The sequence below is a fragment of the Mobula hypostoma genome, chromosome 2 (genome assembly GCF_963921235.1).
Source record: "Mobula hypostoma chromosome 2, sMobHyp1.1, whole genome shotgun sequence".
Classification (NCBI taxonomy): Eukaryota; Metazoa; Chordata; class Chondrichthyes; order Myliobatiformes; family Myliobatidae; genus Mobula; species Mobula hypostoma.
Window position 1 is genome coordinate 200,500,756 of NC_086098.1, and position 27,473 is coordinate 200,528,228.

Below are 27,473 nucleotides of genomic sequence, written 5' to 3' on the forward strand. Positions count from 1 at the left end.
AAGACATCAACAATAATATTAAGAGTAAAGAGAAAATTCTGGTACTTGAGGAGCTGAGTTATAGGGAAAGGTTGAGTAGGCTAGGACTTTATTCCCTGGTGTATAGGAGAATGAAGGAAGATTTAATATAGGTATACAAAATTATGAGTGATAGAGATCGGGTAAATGCAAACAAGCTTTTTTCTACTGAGGCTATGTGAGACTAGGACTAGAGGTCATTGGTTAAGGGAAAATATTTAAGAGGGACTTCTTCACTCAGAGGGCGATGAGATTGTGGTACAAATTGCCAGTAGAAGTGGTGGACGCTGGTTCAATTTCAACATTTGACGCAAAATTTGAGATTTTGAGGTCTAGGTGCAGGTTGACGGCTCTAGGCAGAATAGCTTAGTATGGACTAGTTGAGCCAAAGGGTCTGGTTCTGTACTGCTGGGCTCTTGGACTCTATAAGTACAGGATTTCCACAACTACACAAGCCCCTTATGAAAACAACCCACACTTTAATTCCTTCTTAAGCTAGCATAGTCTATATTAATTTTCTGTGCCATCAGAACAGCTCACAACATAAATGTAGTTAATTTTATAAAATAAACCACTTTTTCTTCAACTATAAAAGATAGCTGATATCTTACAAGGTATTTTCAACTGCATATACGCCATTTCATAAGACAACCGTATTCAAAGTACAGATTTTTCAGCATTATTCTCTGGTTAGTCTAATATAAATCTAACCCAGGATTTGGAAAGGGTGGAACTTTGTTTCCTTAGTACATTAACACAAAAATGACAGCAAAGTCTGCCATCCAAAGTACAATTTAAATTTTTCATAAGAGTATTGTATATATTATAACCACAAGGTCCAACTTTATGTACAATTTTGACAAAAGACAAAATTGGACTAGGTTGATTTGAAGCAGATTTGATTTGCACAGAGATGAAGACAATTGTTATATCCTAAAATGAAGTCCCCTTAGGATGACATTATACAAACTCTTTTAAAGTCCCTCAAAGCCAATCAGAGGATAGTATAGAGAACAAAACTAACTTGCTTTCATGTGCCCAAAAATTGGATATTACGTCTTTGATGTAATTTTCAAAAGTGTGCCATAGAAACAAGTGGTTGAAAACAAAATCATATTTGGGTTAGATATAACAATAGAGTTCACCAGCTCTATTTGTCATGTATATTAATGGAGAATTCTAGATCAAGTACAAAACAATGTTTTCAGAGACCCAGTGAAACACTGACTACATATGAGGCGTCAATGTACATACAGCAGTAAAAGGAAATAAATTTCCTCTTTAGTTATTATTCATCAAAAATTACCCATATTTAAACAAATTGTTAAAGGAAGCATATCATTAAATTCCATTTCACTTACAAAATTCTTAACCCAATGTATATTTAGTTAAATAACTTGAGTGTCTACTATTCTCTCTAGACATTTTAATTCGCAGAACGACAGTTTTATTGCTTGGAAACAGCATTTTGGATATCCTGTACTTGAGAGAGGTCAGCAAAAAGATGGTTAGAGAATTCTGCTTTGAGAAGATAAAGGAATTACAGATCAAGATCAGAAAGTGCTGGGCCTGGGAGAGAAAGCTATGTTACACACATAAACAAAGTTCTTGCGGCATGCTATATGATGAAAGGAAGTTGATCTTGGCAATATAAACACACATTTTGGCCTCAAATGGAAGTGGCATTAGGAAAGATTCATGGAGCCATGACTGGTCTGTGGAAACTGAAGAAGGGGCTTCAATTTTGCTTCACGTCAGACAGGCTGATTTCAATGATAGTAATAGAGGAAGGGCAGAAACCGTTTTACATTTGATGAAGCTAATTCCCATCTTCTGTCACTAATTGACAGCAATCAAGTGGAGGCAGGCAGAAGGCAAGGAGAAGAAAGAAAACGAAGATAACTGAGGATCATCAAGGAAATGTAATGGGGGAAAAAAATCATAAATCAATGTAGATTTTCAGAATGTGCTACCAAGGTGGTAAACCAAGGAACAGATGCCTAGGAAGAATGTAGAAAATGAAGTAGTGTACAAACTAAATGCAAAAATACAAAAGACAAAGTTCCTGATAAACCATGAATTAATACACCATTACTATGATATAGCTGGGAAAAGCATCCAAAGTACAAATGTGTTTACGGAATAGCGAGATAATATCAGCTATGCTCCATAGATTAGGGTAGTATAGTCTTTCCAGAGGAACTATGCAGACAAAGCCAATAGAGAATACCCCGTATCATCTGAAGTCAAATGCTTTTAGCTATTTTCATAGTTTTCCAGAATTCCACAATCTGGAAAATCAAGCATTTACAATGAAGAAAATAGACAGTGGACTGCTCGCTAGCGTTGTTCAGAGTTGACTATAGATAACTAGTGGAACTTCAATCACCATCATTCTTTTGGAGAAGCACTGCTACTACCCAAAGCATTGTCAAATCAGAGCACGGAATACTGCCTTGCTATCATATAGCACAGGGCCAACTGGCTCCTTGCATATTCTGAAGAGTAATAACTGCTAGCCTCACCAGATTTCATGAGCTGGAATATTAATTCAGTGCTGCATTTTGCAGTTGAACAAAAAGAAAACAGAAGATTAAGCAAGTCCAGGGGTTCCTAAGCTAGAGTCCACGGACCCCTTAATTAATGGTATTGGTCCACGGCATAAAAAAGGTTGGGAACCCCTGAGCTAGACCAAGAACATTGTAAAGAAATTGATCAAATATCAATACATACCTGCAGCTGCGGTGGTGGAAGTAGCAGACACAGAGGGTAAAGCTGAGCTTTGAAGTGGTCTACTTGCACTTTCTGATGCCAGAGGACCGAGGCCAGAAGGAATACTCTGGCCAACAGCACTACCCATATGAGGCTGAGATAGACTGGAAGATGAGTTATGAACCTGAATCTGAGACATTTCGCACTTCCAATTCATTAACTTATAGGAAGATTAGATTTACAGAAGACTTCAGAGGTATCGGTTAAGATCAGAAATATGCAGGAGCAGGATCTATCTGAAAAACAAAATGAAAATTATCATAGTTCAGCAGTTGCAATAATCAGCCAAAAAGACCAATCTCTACTACAATACTGAGCATTATCATGATTTGAAAATAAGAGATCTATAATTTAATACTTTTATGTAAAGTGAAGCTTGAAATTTAATAAGCCTGCAACTTTAACATGAAATTCTATGCTGCTCCAAATGAAAATGCTTAGCTATCCTCATAGTAAACAATGGTCAAGCAAATCAATCCATAAAGTAATTAAATGATATGGAAAAAAGTGCCTTTTTCCCATCTGATTTGCAATTTAGTTTGTTTCCACATTATGAAAGAAAAAGATACAAATATCTTAAAGTAGCTGCCGTGTATCATTTTCCATCAGTGATTCTGCACATGATGCATTATAAAGATATACCAAGAAGCTGTCTCCTTCAAAAGAAAAAGGGAGAAATACCTGCAATCAGCAGAGGACAACAAACATGAGGTGGTCGGGGAAACAAATATTAAGATATCATGCCTTCACTTTTGAAATCTAGCTTAAATCCAAACTAGATCTACAGTATCAACAGGATGGCCAGGCTTTCAAATTATATTTTAATGTCTATTTTACATCGTATGTTTTCTTGGATCATCCTATTCTCACCTGCATGTACTTCCAAAGAGCACAAAACGGATAACAAAACAGATTATTAGATAAACAAAAATGCTTTTGAAGCTCAACCCCAAGGGGAATAGTAAATCATGATTCTGTTAAATTTGTTTTTCTCCTTAAAATTGTACTTTTAAAATGCACATACAGTACCTCCCACTTTTCTTAACTTTCACAGGTTAGTATCATATATCACGATCTGACCCATTTTATGACCTCCTGCAGCCATAATTTTAATAAGTGTGACCATATTTCTAACCAGCAAAACTTCTAGAATCAAGGGTCACAGGGTTGATTAATTCCACAGATCACCATTTATTTTTTAGTGGTATTCAAAGCACTGTTTACTCTCCTACATATCTCTTGTAAAGAAAATAATCTGATTTCTCAGTCTCATTTCCAAAGTGAATTAATTCATGTTTTTCCATGCCAAACACTATCTGCCACTGTCTTGGCCAACTGTTTGATCTACTGATGAACTTTTTTTTAAAAAACTTCCAATATCCATCTACTTTCTGTGTTTAGCTTCTTTAAATAGGATCTTCAACTTTCATTGTATATTTTCAAAAAGTAGTAAAGCACAGATTGACAAAAATGCTATCTGAACTCCAAGAGATCACACAACTAAGATTGGAACATAAAATGTTTGGCAATTTGATGGGTTTGATCGACAGTAATCTATTCTACAAGTGGAACGGCTTGGCTCTAGTATTAAAGGAAAGTGGACATACTTAAATATTCAAATTTAAATAGTCGAACTCTTCAGAAGCACTTCTCAAAGAGGATGGTAGTAATATAAAGCTTCCTCAAAAAGCAATTATAACTTATAAAACTGTTGTTTGCATTTTTTAAAACTTATTAGTTGGCTTAGGATCTGAAATTGACAGCCTTCTTGCTAGACAAACATATTAAAAGACAAAGCCTTTGGGCACACAGAGTTCACAGATCAAAGTCTGATTAAAAATGTATTCTGAATGATCCTAAACAGCATACAGACTAGAGTACAATAGTATCTCTTTAACTGCAAGGTAAAATCTCACCATAAAGCAAAATAATGTGTGAGCCTTTTTGATCATTACATGCAAAATAGTTTTCAAAAGAGTTACCAGTAACATATCTTTTCATTTAGATCTTCTGCCCACCATTGTTCTGTTCAAAGTTTATACAGGACATTCTATCACACTGATCCCATGTTCTCCTGTTCCTTTTTCAGTAATGAATGAAGTCATGCCATTTTCCTATTTTTGCTCAATGACATCCTATTAAGACATCTGTTACTACAATTCCTTATATTTGGATTTTGAATGTTGACGTTGCACTCATACCAAATCCTTTCAGCTGTTGTTTTAAAACAAGAAGCCCTTTGTCATCTCAAACTACTGAATCTCTCATGAAACTAAGGAAAAAGGGAACACCCGAACTATATTTTATCAGAGCCATAATATTAAATTTAATTATTAAGCGAACATGCATGGATTTCTTCCATAACAATTATTTAAGTAATTCAATAATTGTAAAACATTTGACAATTTTAAGGATATGGTAAATGAATGTTTTCTTCCCAAGAGAAAACTTAATATCGAAGACTGGCATTAAATATACGGAGAAAAAAAAATGCTACTGAGATTGCATCAATTTTAAATCCAACACTGAGAATTACTTAATTTTTTTTTAAATCCCATGCTGTATACAACTGAGGCTTAAGAGAAAAAAATATTTAATCATTGATAGAAAAAAATTTGATCAACTACACAACAATATTAAAGAAAAATGGAGGGAAGCATTAGATTGATCTGAGAGTAGGTTAAAAGGTTAGCACAACATCATGGGCCAAAGGGCTTGTACTGTGCTGTCATGTTCCATATAATTTTCAGTATCCATTTATGGACTGATTGCACATTTATTAAAACTATTTAAAATAAATATTTTATTAAGGATCATTAGCTTGTTAGCACAAGCTGATAAAAATCTATTTCTGTAACCTCTCAAAAATGAAAGCAATGTCACTATGAATGAAAAAATTATATTCAGCCATTCCCTTATGGAAATGCAGGATTTTTAACCTTGTTTTCACAGGATCAACCTGCTATTTGCAAATAATTGAGTAGCCAACACTAAAAAGATCAAATTATTCAAGTTGCATAATTATAGGTCTCTGTTTCCATTCATAACCACTCTTCCTGGTATATTTATATAATATGTGTCGTATAGTTTAATGCCTTTCATATAATTGGGCACAGTAAACAAAGCATCCACCAATGTTTCTAAAAATAGATTATTACTTTAACAAATACTGCCTTTTTAATTACATCCATCTACTTGAGTCAAGGAAATGTGTACTCAGACTTCTAAATATCATAATTATTTAGTGCATGTCCATTGAGTGAGAAAATTTCCTGTTTTTTTAATGCCAAAAATGCAACAGTTAGCTTTTCAAATCAAACTAGATTTGCCCATTGTGCTGAAATGCTCGTCTCTCCTGAAGTTTTATGCTTTTCATCTTCAGTTGCCAAAGCTGACTTGGCCTGACAGAAACTTCTCTATTTATGTTCCTAACACTTCTATACTGACAACATAGTGGAGATCATATTGTCCCCCAAGGAATAACATTCTAAAACTTTACTAATTGTTTAGGATTTTTATCTTAAAAACAACTGCCACACATCCCATGATTAGTTCCAGATTTGAGCATTCCAATTTGGGACCATGTTCCAAAAATTTAAACTCATAAAATCTCTTGTCATCAACATTATGGACTACATCAAATTTCATTTACTACTCTGATCTACACCAATGCCTTGTTACAGCATACTAAATTTAAAGTTCTACTGTGGTATTTAATGCCTCAAGGAACAAAAAGAATGCCATAAATAGCAAGTCTGGCAGCATCTGGGCAGTGCATTAGTGTTTTTAATTAACAGAGTTGCTGATCATCTCCTTCATTGTTTTACTTCAGATTCCCAGATTTGGAGCATTTGCTTTTGAAAATATTTTATGGTCTTCACTTTAACTTCTTACAGCCCTACAACCACAACACATCAGCACAGAAATCACTGTTCTCAAAACTTAGGATGACTTTTGCTAAACTGGACTGATAATGACAATCATATTAAAAAACAAGGTATTCGAACTCGTCTGCATAAACTTCACTGTTTGCACAAAAAAACATAGCATTACAGAGTAAGAATCAGAGTGTGGGGAATACGAATTAGCAAAATTTAAACCCATGTTCTAAACCTTGCAAACATCAAAACTAACTAAGAGAATAAGTGGTACATTTACAATGCCAAAGACAACCCTAGGTAAGCTATTAAGACTTAAGAAAAACAACCTTCCTCTTGAGCACTTGTATTTGTGGATCATGTTTGAGGATCAGGGTTGTCAGTCATCATTCAATAATCTGAATTACAAACTTTAAAAGATTCTGTACCCTATATTTCACATATTATTCTGGCATTTACTATAAACTCTTTTGTTTTGACACTTAATACCTATATCACCTACATTAGAAAACATTTTTGCTCACGATTTATTAAGCAACAAACGGCATTTTCAGCTACATTACCACAATTCCTGCAACAATGGAAACATTCGCTTAAGTAACATTTCCTTTCAGAAGTTCTGACAGGAGGATCCTCGGGGAAAATACGCATTCGTAGTACAGTATGCGGAATTCTGCGAGATGGGGATGAAAGGGCGACTTCGGAGTAATCAGGTCACAAGTCGCGTGGACGGATTGGTGAAGGGCTGCGACTCCAATAACTGTCCCGCAGGTGGAAGCTCCCAGATGATTGCTCTCATTCCAGGGCTGTAGCCCAGCGACCAGACAACTCACATGAGCCAGAATGCGGCCTAATCGTTTTGGTCGTCCCACTCCTGCCCTTTCCAACTACATCCGTCAATGTAAGCGGCTTGGGAGAGTCCAGAGCCAACGTGATTTTTCTGGCCACCGCCCCCACTCCCATTCCCATTCCCCCTCCCCCTCTACCTCCCTCCCTCTCTCTCTCTCTCTATCCCGGCGACTAGCCAGGCCTCGGCAAGCGAGCAAGTAAAAAGTTCCCAGACCGGGACCTCGCACCGCTATCCCTTTTCAACCCCCTCCTCCCCCAACCCAACTCACCTCCTCTCTTCAAAAAGCCAACGTGAAGCTGGATTTCTGAAGAAACGAATTAATCCATTCGCTGCCAAAGCAGGAGAATGAGCCGCTTCCCCGCTACCGACACACGGCAAACACTAAAGAGAATCGGACGAACCGGCGGCGGAACCGACCTTAACCGCTTCACCTTCCCAGATCCCCGCGCGCCACCGGAACTGATGTCGCCGCGTTACCCCAGAAACTGCGCCCGCCCCAGCAGCTGGGATCTCGGGGGCTGGAGGGTCTTCACATGAGCAACCGGAGTCTGGGTGGGGAGTGCCGGTGAATATGAAGCAGCTTAAATCATTTGTCTTAACTGCCCACTCGCACATTCAGGTTATGACCACCCTCGAGTGCATTTCAACTGAGGCGTCAAACTGGTACCAACACATAAAGCGCTAGAGGAAAACATTGGTTCAGGCAGCATCCGTGGAGGGAGATAGAGAGTGGACGTTTCGGATCTGCACTGGGAACTTGTTGCTCCAAATATCAGCATCTGCAGTTTCTTTGGTCTGCATTTCAATTTAGATGCTGAACGAAAGGAACGCACAAAAAAAGATAGAGGTACTCAACGGGTCAGGTCTGTGGAGGTTAATGGATAGCCGGCATTTGAATTGAATTGACTTTATTTCTTACATCCTTCACATACAAGAGCAAAAATCTTTACGTCTCCGTCTGAATGTGCAAATTATAATAATTTTAAATAAATAATGTATACAGTAAGATATACAGCGGGTCAATATAGCTTAGAAATACAATAGTGTCAGCGGGAATTAATCAGTCTGATGGTCTGGTGGAAGAAGCCTGCTGGTCCTGTCTTTAATGCTGCGGTAGTTCCCCGGACGGTAGCAGCTGGAACAGTTTGTGGTTGGAGTGACTCGGATCCCCAGTGATCCCTTTTTTCCCCTCGTTTTTTCGCTCGTGGTTGACCCATTTCAACAGAAAGATCACATTATACATTTTCAAGATGCGTCTTGGGCAACGTGCAATACCTTACCGAGAGCGCAAAAAAAAGATTATTCTTTGCTTTCAAGATAACAGTAACCTCTGTGGTAATGCAGTCTATTAACCATAAGGAACCTTTACATATGCTAGGGATTTAATCGTGTTCGGTAACCGTACGCCTTTTATGGTTTATAAAATCAGATTCATAGACCTCCGTTGCATGATAAAATTTGATTGCTTTAAAGTTTCATTCTTAGTCTTGCCAAATCCTCATTTCTGTCCTGCCTTTGTAAACCCCTGTGGTTCACTTTACCGAATATAATGTGTAAGTGAGACACTGGGAGAACGAACTAGATTGTTCCCTGAGTTAGTGTAGACCAAGTCATGAAATTAACTGTATTAGTCAATGATTTTATAAACCAAGTATGTGAAAGTTTTTTAATGAACGAATTGTCTTTTTAACTGCTATCATCATTTTAAAAGCAAACACGGCAGTCAAATTTGCAAAAGTCAAAAATTAATATGTATTTTTGGCAGATTGGTTGAAGGTAGCTTCTTGGCCGAGACACCTCTTTGCCGTGTCTGTGGTAGCAGCTGTTGGTTTGACATCTGAAGTAATGGTGGGATGTATTCCACAAACCACTGATAAAACTTAAATTATTTTTGATTATTTGCTGCTTTCAACAACTTCACCAGAATTATAAACTAAGAGTTGCATGTATTTTCCCCCTCATAACTATACATGAAGATTTGGTAGAAAACCTGCACGTTTATAATTTGCTTGACCCTAACAAAATCTTCCATTCATTTACATAGCCCTAACCAATGCAATTCTAGGCTGTACATTGTCCGTCCAGTTAGAAAACAAGGCTTCCATCAGCAGATTTGAGTTCCTGAAATTTGATAGCAACCTTATTTATTACTTATATTTCTTACTGATGCTAAAAACTGTGTTATATCAAGGAACTGAGTGTCACAGGCACCTCAAATTGTATGGAATCGATGCGTGAACTGCATTTGCAACTGGAAAACTGCAAATGTTTGACTCGAAGTGTATAATTATGTTCTGCAAAATCATGCAAGAGATTGCAGAGGCAAGACTAGGATGACACAGCATTTGAAAAATTACGGTAGATATATTTGTATAATTAGTATTTTTCCATTGTACTTGATTTAAATGAACTATTTTTGCATACACATTTGCAGCAAATTTGCTGATAAATGTAAAACTTAATACAATATTGTACCCACAAAGTCACTTCTTCTAATACTATTAAGTTTACACAAAGTCACCAATAAAACAAAATAGTGAGTTTACACACATTTTGCCATGGCTTCTAAAACTACCAATGAATCACTTGTCTCTAGAAGGAACTCTATCTAGTATTGTGTTAAATAAAATTAAAAATTTCATTTTTATTGTCTAACATGATTGTGTTAATCAAAAATTGCATTCATTCTGGAAGCTAACTGGTTGTGTGTTGTAGATTTCCAGTTTTAGTTGGCCAGTTTTGCTCAAACTTGAGGTACATTAAGTTGTGGTTCAGTCCATCGCATACGAGTGAGCACTAAATTGAGCAGATCTACATAAGGACATTCCTAAGTGTGTTGAAGAGTTTCCCCACGTAACATACATTAAGAAATTACAGTGTAATACAAGCTCTTGATGGATTATGCATGTATTTATATATAAATGCATACGACTCCCCCAACAGGATCGGCTGAAAATAGATGGCTAGCTGCCATCTTCCAGAAAAAGCAATGATGCTGTAGTCAATTTCAGTGCTTCCAAGTACTATCATAACCTCAACTGAAAGATATGCATATCAATTATGCCTTTATGAACAAAACTAGGTTTGTCTTTAATATCCTTAACTGAAGTACTCTGATAGTCACTGTCAAAGCTAAGTTCATAATTTGAAGACTTTTTTTTTAAAAAAGTTCTTTAAACTTCGATTTAAGGGAGTTACTTATCAGTGACCTTGACCAAACCAATGTGTTTGGAAAACAAAAACTAACCTAAAACATTATTTGTACATTTATTATACCAACTAACTCAATGAAGCTAGACAGAACATTATTCTTGTCCTGTGCCTGTGGAACTGTTCACTGAGGGTTCACAGAACAGAATGGATCTATACCTGAAAGTTTAGAACAATAAATATCATTGAAACATGCAAGATTCTGAGACAGAGTTCTGCTCTAAAGACATTTCCCTCAGTGACGGAATCTACAACTTTGGGACATACAGTACGTTTATGAACATCAGCTCTTTATGAAAGGAGCTTCAGGGAGCCATGATTTCTAAATCATTACAGGTTTGTTGCTGACAAAGATAGATACATTTATGAGATCTTGTTGGAAAATGGGAATTGGAGCCAACATCAGGTCATATATGATCCATTTAAATGAAGCTACATAAAAATGACCAAACAAGTAAAATATTATGTCCACTATGTTAATCTTCCACCACCTTGACTGGTGTTCAATGGGGAAGCAATTGAGAAACAGCAACAATTTGCTTATAGTGTTTCAAAATAAAGTCCAAAACTTGAAATGAGTCAATGGCCCCAAGTGATCTGTGCCTCCTAGGCAAACCACATCTATCAAGCAACCTAAATTACTCATACCATATCTCAGTTATTTTTGGAAATAAATCTAAATATCAATTGAAGTCAAGGAGGAAACTGGTTTCTTAGATTGGCGATTTGCACAAACCGAATTTAACCCGCATCAGCCAACATACTTTACTTTCAATATAAGCTATATTCTCTATTCTATCATTGTGAACCAAGTGAAATATTTAATCTCCATCTGTACAGTTCAGCCTCTTCAGAATTCTCCATCCTTTACATTAGGAATATGCCAAAATTACACACACATACCTTTCAGCCAGATAGTAATTTATTTGAATATCTTTAACAATGGAATAGTATATAAATACTAAAAGATAATACACCACAGTGACAGATTAAAGATTTTAAAGTTCATTTGGGTCGGGTTACAGAGTTGGAAAACACTTGCTGACCTTCTCTGATTAAGAAACTGCCAGGCTTCAGCAGGAATATGCAGAGCTCTAAGAACTCACCATACATTATGGATACGATCCTGCAACCAAATCCATCATCCATCCCTTTTCATTTGCAAATAGAAAATCTGTTGTTTTAAGAAATCTTAAAGGGATGAAATGATTAAAACAAACAACAAGATTTTATATTCCATTTTTATTTTACACCAGAGTAACTGTACACAGCAATGCATCAAGAGGTGCTTTATCACTTTTATACTTTGTAGTCAGATTACCAAGACATAAATAATAGGAGAAAGGTTGGTGTAAAGAAACTAGTAGCATTAAGCCTAGAGGATAAAAATGCATCAGGACGTAAATGATCATAATCATTACCAGCCAGAACTACATCCTCAGGATATTCCTACTGCACTTGAAATCAAATGACGTTCACTGTGTAAGCACCCACGGCAAAAAGCCTCAAACAGTGTCTTTAGTTAAACTCGAAAGCTTCACACCAGTTGTACGCTTGCAGCCTGAAGATAGCTTTGCAAAAACTGTAATGCCTCAGCATTCAAACTTGTACTGATCATCGATGGCACCTAAAGAAAATAAAACACAAAATGAATCATGTCATTCTTGATTAAATGATCGCACAAGATGTTTAAGTTCACATATTTCATAGCACACATGAATTTGTACCCAGAAATAATCCGAATGTCTTGTGTCCCCCAAATTGATTTCTACTTTTTTAAAAAAAAGCCCCACATATTATTTATTTAAATGCAATCTTCAAAACCACTAGTCTGCTGCAAGTAACATTAGCTAAGTTTCAAGTCTTGGAAATTAGTTTCAGCAAGATTTTGCTCATTTGGTAAAAATGAGAACAAAGTATGAAAGCTTACATTGGCAAGTACATAATTAAAGCTGAAGTCGGTCATTTGACTCTTAGTGCCTACTCCAATTAATACATTTGTGAATATTTTCAGCATCACTTTTCTTCACTAACTCCATAATCTTTTGATTCCCCTAATATCAAAAAATAAAATCAATCGAGCTCTCCATCTTGAAAACATTCTGCCACTGAATTTCCACATTCCTCTGAATGGAGAATTTAATCTGGAAACTGATTTCATCGCTGACTCAGGTGAGCTGGCTATAGTCTAAAACACTTACCAATAACAGAGATTCATTAAATATTCTGTCCTAAGTAGAGGATAACTGTCTAGGAATGGTTTTCACTGGGATTCTCCACTTGGTTTATAATAATGTCAATAGCATGTTGTATCAGGTTTCTGGTATCTCTGGAGCCCTTCCAGTAAAGAACCAATACTTCACATGAAAAAAAAATCCTGTTCTGATACCTCTGCCATTGCTACCACAGCATAATAAAAGTACTTTTCTCACTCTTGTATAATAAGGAAACATTTCAATCAATATAAAGAAATCTTATTCAATTCTTTTACAATGCCCATTTGCAATACTTACTCTGCCTGGGCATGCTGTGGAGAGTTTGTGAAGGCACTGGGCCAGATGAACTCTTGGATTGCTAACAGTTGCACCAATCGGATCATGTTCTTTCTTTCCTGCAAATGCCAGCTGAGAGAAAGCTGTCTGATAGCCTGGTGCATCTTCTATATCAATGAAATGCTCATCTTCAGGAATGCTGTTATCTTCAGGCAACTCAAATAAACCAATAAGAGCTTGGAGTAAAGGAGTCCTGTTAAAATTAATATTTATTAAGAGTCAATAATCTTAAGGATTCTCAAATTTCTGCCAATAACATGAACAACTGGATCCCTTTATCTCTTTAGAAGGGGAGGGGGAAATTTAGTCACAAATTCCTGTTTTACCACCCAGTCACAGTAAAAGGAAATATAGGATCATAGGAAAATATAGGATTTATTAGTACTGTTACCATCTGAAGTCATACTAGTTTCGAGCTTACAAATTGTGTCAGGAGAAATCAACGCAATGCAAAGCTATAAGTGATGTAGTAATACCACCACTGAAACCAGTCTTCTCCTGCTCTAACTCTTTGCAGTTACATTTTACTGTGTCCAACAGTAATACAAAGAATCTGCACGTGAAAAAGTGAACACTTCAATTTAATTGAAGAGACTGCTCATGAATAATTTTGTAAGATAACTCTAGTTCTTTTAACAGTTTCCCTAGCAACACACAAAAGCAGCCCAATTACCCTGTATCTTTACTCACTTAGATGTCCTTAATGAAAAAGAAATACAACTTATGGTACAAAGCTACACTGTATTTAACTCTTACCAAAAATTTTCTTGGGCCTGAATATGTACAATGAAAACTAGAAACATCTGCAAAGCTGGATCTGAAGCAAAATTCCATCATTCTAAAACGAGCAGCTTACCACAGCTTTGTGTAGTCAGTGTCCATCATTGACGGGCACTCTGTTAGGATCTTTGTAATTCCTACTGCACAAATCTTTTTCTCAATTTGCCCAGATACTTTCTGCACCTCTGGAACAACAATTTTTTCCAAGACCATACCAAACATTCTGAAATAAAAGTTAATCATTTTATTAAAGGAATAGTAAACAGATGTAAAATTTGTTAACTTAACAACTTTCAATGTGGTACACTGACCATTTAGCAAGCTATGCAAAAAAAAAACCAAAAATAGCACAAGACCCTCCAAATCATATGATATTCAATAATTGTAACTAGCCATGTTCCAACCAAATTGTGAATATGAAAAAGCTGAATGGAAGTTTCTTTCTGCAGAAATAAAATTGCTGCCTTCAAAAACTCAGGAGGTCAAATAGCATTGTGGCAAAATGCTGCCTGATATGTTTCCACTATCTACATTTTTTAATTTCAAATTGCTGAAACATTGTTACTTTTACTTGTGCACATGCGTGCATGTGTGTATGTGTGTGGCGACAGCATGGAGGAGGAGACTGAAACCCATTCAAGGATTTTACTGACACCAACACAAAGCACAGAGATATTTGTACTGTACTTCACATTTCTTTTTATATTTCATTTAAACTGAACTTACTTTGGTTGTATGTCATCAAAGATTTCCTGCAAAGCTATTGCTCCATATTTTACAGCATAAAGGTTAACAAATACTAGAAAACCTATGAGGGAAAGTAAAAACAATTTCAGACATTCAGCATATGGATAATATTATTGTCCAAGTACATGACCCAAATTCACCTAAATACAGTTAGTGCAATGTACACATACAATTAAATAAAAGATCTTATTTACTGGACCAAACATAGAATTATGGAGTGGAAGAGAAAAAGCTTTTTCACTTTGAAAAAGATAAACAAATGTAAAATTAAAGTACTTCAAAAAATGAGCTTACTTTTAACAAATTTTGTTGTTTTTGAATTCTGAAGTCGCTGGAAAAGCAAAATGAAGATCTGTTTCCTGTATTGGTGTATGACATCACTGACAAATAACAAACAAGGATAATCCATTAGCACACATGAGGAAATCTGCAGATGCTGTAATTTCAAGCAACACACATAAAGTTGCTGGTGAACGCAGCAGGCCAGGCAGCATCTATAGGAAGAGGTACAGTTGACGTTTCGGGCCGAGACCCTTCATCAGGACTAAATGAAGGAAGAGCTAGTAAGAGATATGAAAGTGGGAGGAGGAGGGGGAGATCCGAAATGATAGGAGAAGACAGGAGGGGGAGGGATGGAGCCAAGAGCTGGACAGTTGATTGGCAAAAGGGATATGAGAGGATCATGGGACAGGAGGCCCAGGGAGAAAGAAAAGGGGGAGGGGGGAAGCCCAGAGGATTGGCAAGGGGTATAGTGAGAGGGACAGAGGGAGAAAAAGGAGAGAGAGAAAAAGAAAGTGTGTATATAAATAAATAAATAACAGATGGGGTACGAGGGGGAGGTGGGGCATTAGCCAAAGTTTGAGAAGTCAATGTTCATGCCATCAGATTGGAGGCTACCCAGACGGAATATAAGGTGGTGTTCCTCCAACCTGAGTGTGGCTTCATCTTTACAGTAGAGGAGGCCATGGATAGACATATCAGAATGAGGATGGGACGTGGAATTAAATCATCTATCATTTCGGATCTCCCCCTCCCCCTTACAAATCTCTTACTAGCTCTTCCTTCATTTAGTCCTGATGAAGGGTCTCAGCCCGAAACGTCAACTGTACCTCTTCCTAGAGATTCTGCCTGGCCTGCTGCATTCACCAGCAACTTTTGTGTGTGTTGCTAATCCATAAGCACAGTTTATTTTCTTGTTAATGTTAAGCAGTTACATAAACTTAGTCTTTACTTACGAAGGCATGTGCTCAATTATACTGTTAAGTAGGTAGAAGCCTTGATGATCATTTGCTTTGGATGCAATTAACTTTTGGAAGACTCCTAGCAATCCTGGCTATAATTTAAAGAGAGAAACCAAGTCAGATAAAAATCCAGTCAATACCCTTAGTGTCTTCTCAGTGTCAATCACTAAACAACAATACTGGTCAAGGATTCATATTCATCTTGATGTGGTCAGCAGATTCAGCTCTTTACGATGGAAGTATTGGCAAAGTCTCAAAAAAATGAGTTCACTACAAATTCATAAAGTTTGACATTAAAGTCTCTACACATATGTAGTGATTTACAGAAACAAGCAATTGACATTTTGGATATCGTGACATTGTATAATAAGACTAAAGGATAAATAAAAATGCTTCAGGTTCATAATATGGCATAACATTGAAAATTAATTTGTTCTTTGATGCTGTACACTCAGTGGCTACTTTACTGGATACAGCAAATATAGAATCACCCAATCACATGGCAGCAACACAATGCATAAAAGCATACAGACATGGTCAAAAGGTCCAGTTCTGGTTCAGACCAAAAATCAGAACGGGGAAATGCCTTTGACCATGGAATTATTGTTGTTGCCAAACAGGATAGTTTGAGTATCTCAGAAATTGCTGATCTCCTGGGATTTTCACACAGAACAGTTTTTAGAGTTTGCAGAGAATGATAAAAAATACAAAGAAACATCCAGTGAGGAATAATTCCATGGGAAAGGGGAAAAGTACTTTGTTAATGAGACAGGCCAGAGGAGAATGGCCAGACCAGTTCAAGCTAACAGGAAGGTGACTGTAGCTCAAATAACTACATGTTACAACAGTGGTGTGCAGAAGAGCCTCTCTGAGTACACAACACATCAAACCTTGAAGTGGACAGGCTACAGCAGCAGAAAACCATGAACTCAGTGGCCACTTTATTAGATATAGGAGGTACCTAATAAATCGGTCACTCAATAAGTGCATATGCTGTCTCTGTCGAGGTGATTATTAAGACAAAAGCCTGGGTAACTCAAAAGGACTACTGCTGAACATTAAATTCCAAGAAATGTTTCTAAACCTATAAAAAATAATTAATTGGTTGGGAAGAACAATTTCTATTGTTGGCTGCACATTATGCTTCTTCTCAAGCTTTCCTTTCCACTGCAGTTTTACAATCCCACAAAAGTAGAAGAGTCCCTTATCTCACAGACGAGTTAGTGTTCAGATTCTTTCGACTATTTCTTAGGGATTTAACTTGCATATACATTTTTTAAATAAATATTCTTTAGATTCTATAGATTCTATTCAGTAACAAAATTATTTTAAATCAATATTATTTCCTGCTTACTTTGAGGGTATATTTGAAAAAGTTCAAGAAAAAAAGCACGTACAATTTTATCAGCTGCATTTGTAGAAATAGAATTTGCTCCTTTCTCCAGGAAAGCCTGAAGTAGTCTGACAAGAGGTGGGATGTTCCCAATACGTTCCCACAACAGTGGCTGCAACAAGTGGGGGAATAGAGCCATATAACAGGGGGAAATATCAGCACTGTGTATTTCAAGGAGCAGTGACATCACTTGGAACACATAAGGGAGGAATTCTAAAGAGAAAAAGAAACAATATTAAAATCATGTTGTGATCCAAAATTTCTAGTCTGAAGGTATATCTGCCATTGTCAACTCACGTGAAAACTGGGGAACAAGCAATTTAAAATCTGGCAGAATCATTATTTATCTGCTTGTATTACTTCACAGACAGGTTCTTTAAGTGGATGCCTAGCTGTTTCTCAGTGGAAGCATGATACAGTTTAAATATCAAATAAGGGATTAATACATGTTGCAAAACTGACTGAAACTTGAAAAAGTAAAGCATCTACATACAGTGGCATGCAAAAGTTTTGGCACCCCGGTCAAAATTTGTTACTGTGAATAGTTAAGTGAGTAGAAGATGAACTGATCTCCAAAAGTCATAAAGTTAAAGATGAAACATTCTTTTCAACATTTTAAGCAAGATTAATGTATTATTTTTGTTTTGTACAATTTTAGAGCGAAAACAAGGAAAGGAGCACCATGCAAAAGTTTGGGCACCCCAAGAGATTTGAGTTCTCAGATAACTTTTACCAAGGTCTCAGATCTTAATTAGCTTGTTAGGGCTATGGCTTGTTCACAGTCATCGTTAGGAAAGGCCAGGTGATGCAAATTTCAAAGCTTTATAAATACCCTGACTACTCAAACCTTGTCCCAACAATCAGCAGCCATGGGCTCCTCTAAGCAGCTGCCTAGCACTCTGAAACTTAAAATAAATGATGCCCACAAAGCAGGAGAAGGCTATAAGATAGCAAAGCGTTTTCAGAGTTTTCTGAGGAAGGTAGCCGCTTCCTCAGTTCGTAATGTAATTAAGAAATGGCAGTTAACAGGGACAGTGGAGGTCAAGTTGAAGTCTGGAAGACCAAGAAAACTTTCAGAGAGAACTGCCCGTAGCATTGCTAGAAAGGCAAATCAAAACCCCCGTTTGACTGCAAAAGACCTTCAGGAAGACTTAACAGACTCTGGAGTGGTGGTGCACTGTTCTACTGTGCAGCGACACCGGCACAAATATGACCTTCATGGAAGAGTCATCAGAAGAAAACCTTTCCTGCATCCTCACCACCAAATTCAGCGTCATAGGTCTGCAAAGGAACATCTAAACAAGCCTGATGCATTTTGGAAACAAGTCCTGTGGACTGTTGAAGTTAAAATAGAACTTTTTGGCCGCAATGGGCAAAGGTATGTTTGGAGAAAAAAAAAGGGTGCAGAATTTCATGAAATGAACACCTCTCCAACTGTTAAGCACGGGGGTGGATCGATCACGCTTTGGGCTTGTGTTGCAGCCAGTGGCACGGGGAACATTTCACTGGTATAGGGAAGAATGAATTCTATTAAATACCAGCAAATTCTGGAAGCAAACATCACACCATCTGTAAAAAAAACTGAAGATGAAAAGAGGATGACTTCTACATAGGATAATGATCCTAACCACACCTCAAAATCCACAATGGACTACCTCAAGAGGCACAAGCTGAAGGCTTTGCCATGGCCCTCACAGTCCCCCAACCTAAACAGCATCGAAAAATCTGTGGATAGGCCTATGTTTTGGAATTGACCGAGTCCTGAAAAATATTGGAAGGAAGTATTCCAAACTTTTTTGGTGCTTTTTAAAGTAAATTTTAAACCTAATCCTTTGACTGCCTTATTTGGTATTGTTGGACGAAATGATATTATTTTGGAGTCACATGATTGCATATTTTGGCCTTTATTTCTCTTACAGCCAGGAGGGCATTGTTGCTTAAGTGGAAGGATGCCACTCCACCTACTCATACTCATTGGTTAAATGACGTTATGTCACACTTAAATTTAGAGAAGGTTCACTGTTCAATTTCTGAACCTAGACAAGATTTTTTAACATTGTGGGGACCTTCTTTGAATTATTTTCAAAATCTTTAATTTGCTATTAAGCACAAATGTTGGCTAACAATGTTTTATTATATGATGATGATTTTTTTCCTTTTCTCTTTTTTTAAACCAAACAGCTGTTTTTTTTTCTGGTAGTGGGATTAGATTTTTTTGTATAATAAAATTATCTCTTTTCAATATTATGTTTAAATTTAATGTATTGGATATGGGGTAATGAGACTATTTGTGATTTCAATATATTGTAATCAATACATTATATATCCTACTGTACTCTATTCTTTTATGTAAGAAATCAATAAAATTATTGAAGAAGAAAAGACCTCAAAAGAGCAGTGCATGCAAGATGGCCCAAGAATCTCACAGAACTAGAAGCCTTTTGCAAGGAAGAATGGGCAAAAATACCCCAAACAAGAATTGAAAGACTCATAGCTGGCTACAGAAAGTGCTTACAAGCTGTGATACTTGCCAAAGGGGATGTTACTAAGTACTGACCATGCAGGGTGCCCAAACTTTTGCTTCGGGCCCTTTTCCTTTTTTTGTTATTTTGAAACTGTAAAAGATGGAAATAAAAAAGTAATCTTGCTTAAAATATTAAAGAAATATGTCATCTTTAACATTATGCCTTTTGGAAATCAGGTCATCTTTTACTCACTTAGCTATTCACAATGACAGAAATTTTGACCGGGGTGCCCAAACTTCCTTTTTCTTAATTGGACTTGTTAGAAAATTATTAGTTCATGAGAAATGGATGCTGCTCAAATGCCAGTATTTATTGTCCCATATCCTCTTAGTAGTTAGAATTAGCCACATTGATTGGCTTGGAGTAACGTGTAGGTCAGAGCAGGTTAAGGATTGTAGATTCCTTTTTCTGAAAAAAAAACGATAACTGCCAACTCCATATCTGCAACAACCATTTATACTGATACCGAATTACATACTGATCCCATTTTATCCTCCCCACATTATCATCCACTCCCCCAGATTTTATTACTCCTACACACTAGGGACAATATGGTGGCCAATTAATCCTATTTTTCTGCAGGCCATTCACATTGTGGTGCTAGGTTTGTGAACCCTGCAGAATTTTCTCTATTTCAGCATCGATATGACCTAAATTGTCATCAGATCTTCACGCAAGTCCTAAAACTAGATAAAGAGAACCCTATCAAATAAATACAGTAACACAAAAACACTTATTTATCAAGTAAAATGATCCAATTTTACATGTATTTGTTGGAAGAACTATGTGAACCTTGCTTTCAGTAATTGGTGTGACCCTTTGTACAGCAATAACTTCAACCAAACACTTTCAATAACTGTTGATCAGTCCTGCTATTCAGCTTGGAGGCATTTTTGGTCATTCCTCCTTACAAAACTGCTTCAACTCTGGGATGTTAATGGAATTTTTACACAAACTGCTTGTTTCAAGTCCTTCCACAACATTTTTATAGGGTTACAGTCAGGAGTTTGATGGCCATTTCAAAACACAAATTTTCTTCTTTTTCAACCATTCTGTTATTGATTTACTTTTGTCTTTTGGATCCCTGTCTTGTTGCATTATCCAACTTCTATTAAGCTTTCAGTGAAGGACTGCTACCTTGACATTCTCCTGTAAAAAGTCTTGATAGAATTTTGAGTTCACTGTTCCCTAACAATTGCAAGCTGTCCAAGCCCTGAGGCAGCAAAGCAGCCCCAAACCAAGATGCTCCTTCCACCATGCTTCACAGTTGGGATGAGGTTTTGATGTTGGTGTGCAGTGCCTTTTTCCTCCAAACATAGCAATGTGCATTTCTGCCAAAAAGTTCAACTTCTGTCTCATCTATCCACTAAACACTGTCCCAGAAGCAACGTAGAGCATCCAAGTGGTCCTTTGCAAACTTGAGATGTGCAGCAATGGGCTTTTTTGGAGAGCAGTGGTTTCCTCCATGGTGTCCTTCCACGAAAACCATTCTTGTTCAGTGTTTTTCTTATAGTGGACACATTAACAGAGACTTTAGCAAGCTCTAGAGATCTCTGCAGTTCTTTTGTCACCTTTGGGTTCTTTTTTCACCTCCTTCAGCATTGCACATTGTGCTCTTGGTGTGATCTTTCCAGGATGTCCTCTTCTAGGGAAAGTAGCAACAGTACTGAGTTTCCTCCATTTGTAGACAATTTCTCTTACTGTGGACTGGTGAACATTAAGATCTTTAGAAATGCTTCTGTCGCCTTTTTCCACCTTCATGCATCTCAACAATTCTTCTTCTACGGTTCCCTGAAAGTTGTTTTGATCAAGGCATGGCGCACAAGAAGAGCAGGCTCTGTCAACAACCTGAGTTTGTGCATCATTTTTTTAAAATATAAGGTAGGATACCTCTGCAACCAACACCTCCAATCTCATCTCATTGATGGGGACAGCTGACTCTGAATGGCTAATGTAGAAGGCATTACCCAGAGGTTCACATACTTTTTCAAGTAATACTTGTAATATTGAACCATTTTTCTCAATAAATAAATGAACAAGTATAATGTTTTTTGTGTTATTTATTTAATTGGGTTCTCTTTATCTAGTTTTCAGACTTGCGTGAAGATCCGGGCAAATTTTAGGTCATAGTTATGCAGAAATATATAAAATTCTACAGGGTTCACGAACTTTATACCACCACTGTATGTTGGAGAAAACCAGGAGGAAATTCATGGGGTCAAAGGAGCAATGTGCAAACTTCACACAGGCAGCTCTGGAGATCAGGTTCAATTCCAGATCACTTAAGCTGTAAAGCAGCTGATGTACTATCTGCCCCACTGTGCCCTCAAATGATGACAATTTCATAGCTGGTGACAAGTATTTGTTTCAGAAATCAGAGTTTATTGAATTACTTGTACTTAAATGTCCTGCTAACTACTGCTGTGTAGGGCATTGACTGCTGACTCCAGCTACAATGGGTTGCCTCAAATTCAAAATTGAAGCCCAACAGGTACCTCAGTGACTTCTACAATTAAACATACAGACCAGCAACATACAATTATATTTCTCCAGTTCCTCTGGTAAGGTGATGATACTTAATCTTGATTCAAATCACTGCTATGCATTTTGAAAAATGCACAGCCAAGAGCACTGTAACCATCAAAAACTGTGTAACGAATGAAATTATTTAGAACAACACTTACCTTGCACGTCATTCTGCAATATTTCGGTAAACACAGGGAAAAGAGCCTCTTCAAAACTTCTCACAGTTATAGGATTTGGTTTACATGTTATTCGCACAGAAAGGCAAAGGGACTCAAATAAATAATGGTTGAAGTGTGGCTTGCTTGGATTCTAGGACAAGACCAAATTCAAGTTAACTATCAACCGTTAAAATTTGCCAAAACAAAGATAAAGAAATTAAAGATTCAGCAACAAATGATTAAATAACCTGTAATTTAAGACATTGATCAGAAGGCAAAAGAATTCTGCTTTGACACACATGGGTGTTGAATGTTCATCTGAGATATCCTTAGGACCTCAATTTATCATGTCACGCACAAGATAACAGAGCACCTTTTTGCACTACAAATGTGCACAAACAAACTATCAAGGTCAAATATTTATTTATGTAAAAGCAAAGCAGTATGAAATAACAATGCAAGGACGTCCAAAAGATGAAACTAGTGAGTTGGGAAAAAAATTGACATCTGTCAAGGGTCATGATGGGGCAGGGGGGTAATAGTAGAGATGCTGTATTACAGAGTTAATTTTTCAGTCGCCACAAGAGTGCTGGAACCTCAAAGTATATAGCTAAAAGCAAGTTTAAAAAAACACGTAAGAATGAGGTTTCAGAGTACTTGCAGGCACATGATAAAGTACCCCAAAGTCAGCATTTCCTCAAAGGAAAATCTTGCTTAACAAATCTGTTGGAATTCTACAAGAAAGTAACAAACAGGATAAAGGAGAGTCTGAGAGCCAGGCGACGTTCCTAACTAGGGTTTTCAGGCCTTTAACAAAGTGCTGAATATATGGCTGCCAAACAAGATAGGAGCCCACTGTATTATAAGAGATACACTGGCATGGGCAGAAGATTGGCTGACTGGCAGATGGCAAAGTAGGGGAAAAAGGACATTTTCTGGTTGGCTGCCAGTAACCAGTGGTGTTCATCAGGGTGAGTGTTAGATCAGCTTCTTTTCACATTATAGGTAACAATCTGGATGATTAAAATGATGGCTTTCTGGCCAAGTTTATGGATGATACAAGGAAAAGTGGAGGGTCAATTAGTTTTGAAGAAGTAACGAATCTGCCGAAGGACTTGGACAGATTAGGAGAATGGACAAAGAAGTGGCAGATGGAATAAAGTGTACGGAAGTGTATAATGACAGTAGAAATAATAAAAGCATAGACTACTCCCTAAACAGGAGCAAATTCAGAAACTGGAGGTGCAAAGGGACTTGGGAATCCTAGTGCAGGTTTCCCTGAAGGTTAACTTGCAGGTCAAATCAGTAGTAAGGAAAGCAAACAATGTTAGCATTCATTTCAAGAGGACTAGAATATAAAAGGAAAGCTGTAACCCTGAGGCTTAATAAGGCATTGGTCAGACTGCAACTGGAGTATTGTGAGCAGTTTTGGGTCCCTTATCTAAGGAAGGGCCTGCTGGCATTGGAAAGGGTCTAGAAGAGGTTTACAAAGTTAAGATTGGGAATGAATAGGTTAGCATATGAGCAGTGTTTGATAGCTCTGGGCCTGCGCTTACTGGAGTTTAGAAGATAATGTGAAACCTATTGAACACTGAAAGGCCTGGATAGAGTGGACAGAGAATGTTTTCAAGAGAAGGAGAGTTAAGGACCAGAGGGCAAAGCATTAGAGTAGAAGGGCATCCCTTCAAAACATAGCTAAGGAGGAACTTTAGCCAGAAAGTGGTGAATTTGGAATTTAGTGCACAGACTGCTGCAGAGGCCAAGTCATTGGGTACATTTAAAGCAGAAGTTGATAGGTTCTTGATTAGTAAGGTTGTCAAAGATTACAGGGAGAAGCAAGAGAAGCGATTGCGAGAGATAAGAAATCAACCATGATCGAATGGCAGAGCAGACTTGATAGAAGCAGAAATAGGCTATTCGACCCATGTCTTATGATTTCATGATCAAATAAAAAGATTGAGGCAAGTGAAGCTATGCTATCAATTGCCAATAAGATACAGAGCACCACACAGTGGAATACAAGTAGAATAACAATTCTTAAAGCATTAAAAAAAAATCTGTTGTGGAGAGTAGTTGTGAGGACAGGAGAGGTCTTCAAGTCACAAAAGTGGATGTACTGTGAAAGACTGAAGAAGCATGATATTGTGCTGTTTAAATACTGAAATATACCCAAAAGGAAGATGCTGATGCCTTGGTGCAAAAAAATGATCTTTCAGGACAGAAGGACATTGGTGTGGTGGGTTGGGAATAGTGAAATCAAGCCTTGGCATAAAATATCAAGAAGTTTGATAACCCTTTCACCCGTAATAAAATAAAAACTGTGCTAAAAAGGCAGATAAGGTGAAGTGAAGTTGTGCAACAAGAGAACTTTGGAGCTAGAATTTGTTCATGTTGTCACGGGTATGCAAGAGGAGCAGTTTGAAGACTGCTGAATAGCCTGAACACCATTTATTTTAGGTGGATACAGGGACATCTATTTTAGAACTTACACAGTTTAACTCAAAGTCAGAAACACTTGCTGAAACAAGGTGCGAAAATGACTTTTGAAAAATACTCAAACTAAATAGATCAAAATTAGTGGTAATCATATTCAAAGGTAAAATGATCAAGAAGAACAGAAATAACATTACTTATTCAAACTGAAAACACAAACGAGAAAATCTGCAGATGCTGGAAATCCAAGCAACACACACGATGTCTATTATTAACCCACAGACTCTCACAGCTACTTGGACTACACCTCTTCCCATCCTGTTACATGTCATCCCCTTCTCTCAAATCCTCTGTCTTTGCCGCATCTGCTTTTCATTCTAGAACGAAGATGATGTCCTCCTTTTTCAAAGAAAGCAGCTCCCCTTCCTCCATCATTAACGCTGCTCTCAACCATATCTCTTCCATTTCACACACGTCTGCTCTTACCCTATCTGCCCACCACCCTACCAGGGATAGGGCTCCTCTTGTCCTCACCTACCACATCAGCCTCCACGTCCAGCCATAATTCTCCAGAACTTCCCCCATCTCCAAGCACATCTCCACCCTCCCCCCCCACACACTTTCTGCTTTCCGCAGGGATTGCTCCCTATGCAACTCCCTTGTCCATTCGTCCCTCCCCACTTATCTCCCTCCTGGCACTTATCCTAGCAAGCAGAACAAGTGCTACACATAACCCTACAATTCCTTCCTCACTACCATTCAGGGCCCCAAACTGTCCTTTCAGGTGAGGCAACACTTCAACTGAGAGTCTTTTGGGGTTATATGCTGCGTCTGGTGCTGCCGGTGTGGCTCCTGTATATCAGTGAGACCTGACGTAGACCGGAAGATGTTTCGCTAAGCACCCATGCTCCATCCACCAGAAGTGGGATTTCCCAGTGGCCACCCATTTTAATTCCACTTCCCATTCCGTTATGTCAATCCATGGCCTCCTCTACTGTCACAATGAGACCGCACTCAGGTTGGAGGAACAACACCTCATTTTCCATCTGGGTAGCCTTCAACCTGATGGCATGAACATCGATTTCTTCAACTTCTGGTAATGGCCCCATTCCTCTCCATTCCCCATCCTTTTTCCCTGTCTCACCTTATTTCCATGCCTGCCCATCGCCTCCCTCTAGTGCTCCTTTCCCCCCCCCCCCCTTCTTCCTTCCATGGCCTCCTGTTCTCTCCTATCGGACTCCCCCTTCTCCAGTCCTATATCTCTTTCACCAATCAACTTCCTGGTTCTTTACTTCATCCCTCCCCCTCCTGGTTTCACCTATCGCCTTTTGTTTTTCTCTCCCCTCCCCCACCTTTCAAATCTACTCCTGTGTTCTTCTCCAGTCCTGCTGAAGGGCCTCAGCCCAAAACATCGACTGCACTTTTTTCCATGGATGCTGCCTGGCCTGCGGAGTTTCTCCAGCATTTTGTGTGTGTTGCTTATTCAAACTAAAGCATTTTGAACATTCTAATCTAATTTTAATATAACCAAGATACATATGAGATTTGAAACCGTGTACTTTACCTTGCTAACTACCAATAGCTTCTGTGTTAACTGGTTAATCAGTGTGGGAACATAAGGAACAATTGCTTCCTGGAGAAGTGAGAAACTTCTCATAATAGCTGTTAACAAAGAGAAAACATTCAGCAGACATTCTTTTCTTAAACATCCTTTCCTTGATATGGATGAATAGCCACCTAAATGAGCTGGTTTAAAATATACGAACAATGACATGTGCACTAACAAGTGATTTGGAATGCACAATATTAACATTTAACATTCTTCTCTGGTTGTTGAATGGCTGTACACTTTTTGGAGTAATTCATCATCCATGTTCTGACAAAGAGTATCCAGCTGAATGGAAATGAAAAGAGTAGCCATTCATTTACAACTAACATGCAAAGCACATTACAGATCCCTACTTTGCAAGGCAAGTTCAAACTATGCCAAAATGTCACTTTTACTTAAAAAGGATTCCTCCACTACTCACCTATTTTCTGATCTAGGCGGTGAGTTCTGATGCACACCCTCTCCCCCTTATTGTTTGCTAGTATATACATATGAAAAACGATTCTATATATTCACAGAAGTGCAAAGCAGCAAATCTCATTTTTGGAATATCATCTGAAATATAATGAACTAATCTGAAGGTGATGAACAAACCACTGCTAAATTCTTCTCACCTTTCATAACATATTCATTTTCAGAAGACCCAGGCAAAGCTAGGGCTTTAAAAAGATTTGTTAATAGGTGTTCAACCACAGGGGCCAACTCCACAGGGGATATTCTGGAAACAAAAACATATTAACTCACCACTTAAACAAATGACACCTTTCACTAAAAATTTTAG

At 37.7% G+C, this 27,473-nt stretch overlaps 2 protein-coding genes across 5 annotated transcripts in view; both read right to left on the reverse strand.

The window, feature by feature from the left end:
• The window catches only part of stau1 (staufen double-stranded RNA binding protein 1), a 47,460-nt gene extending 39,500 nt beyond the window's left edge, over positions 1-7,960 (reverse strand). For all 4 annotated transcript variants that reach the window (XM_063041395.1, XM_063041396.1, XM_063041394.1 and 1 more), the window contains exons 1-2: positions 7,787-7,960; positions 2,752-3,026 (exon numbers count right to left, since the gene is read on the reverse strand). In XM_063041395.1, the coding sequence (XP_062897465.1) occupies positions 2,752-2,947 (196 nt within the window). In that variant the 5' untranslated portion in view covers positions 2,948-3,026; positions 7,787-7,960. The remainder of the gene's footprint in view (positions 1-2,751; positions 3,027-7,786) is intronic.
• Positions 7,961-11,637: 3,677 nt separating this feature from the next.
• cse1l (CSE1 chromosome segregation 1-like (yeast)) overlaps positions 11,638-27,473 on the reverse strand; it is a 50,324-nt gene continuing 34,488 nt past the window's right edge. Inside the window, exons 16-25 of the mRNA XM_063041397.1 lie at positions 27,307-27,410; positions 26,648-26,745; positions 22,651-22,801; positions 17,446-17,654; positions 16,043-16,140; positions 15,102-15,187; positions 14,787-14,868; positions 14,137-14,283; positions 13,242-13,473; positions 11,638-12,355 (exon numbers count right to left, since the gene is read on the reverse strand). Coding sequence (XP_062897467.1) covers positions 12,266-12,355; positions 13,242-13,473; positions 14,137-14,283; positions 14,787-14,868; positions 15,102-15,187; positions 16,043-16,140; positions 17,446-17,654; positions 22,651-22,801; positions 26,648-26,745; positions 27,307-27,410 — 1,297 coding nt within the window. The 3' untranslated portion in view covers positions 11,638-12,265. The remainder of the gene's footprint in view (positions 12,356-13,241; positions 13,474-14,136; positions 14,284-14,786; positions 14,869-15,101; positions 15,188-16,042; positions 16,141-17,445; positions 17,655-22,650; positions 22,802-26,647; positions 26,746-27,306; positions 27,411-27,473) is intronic.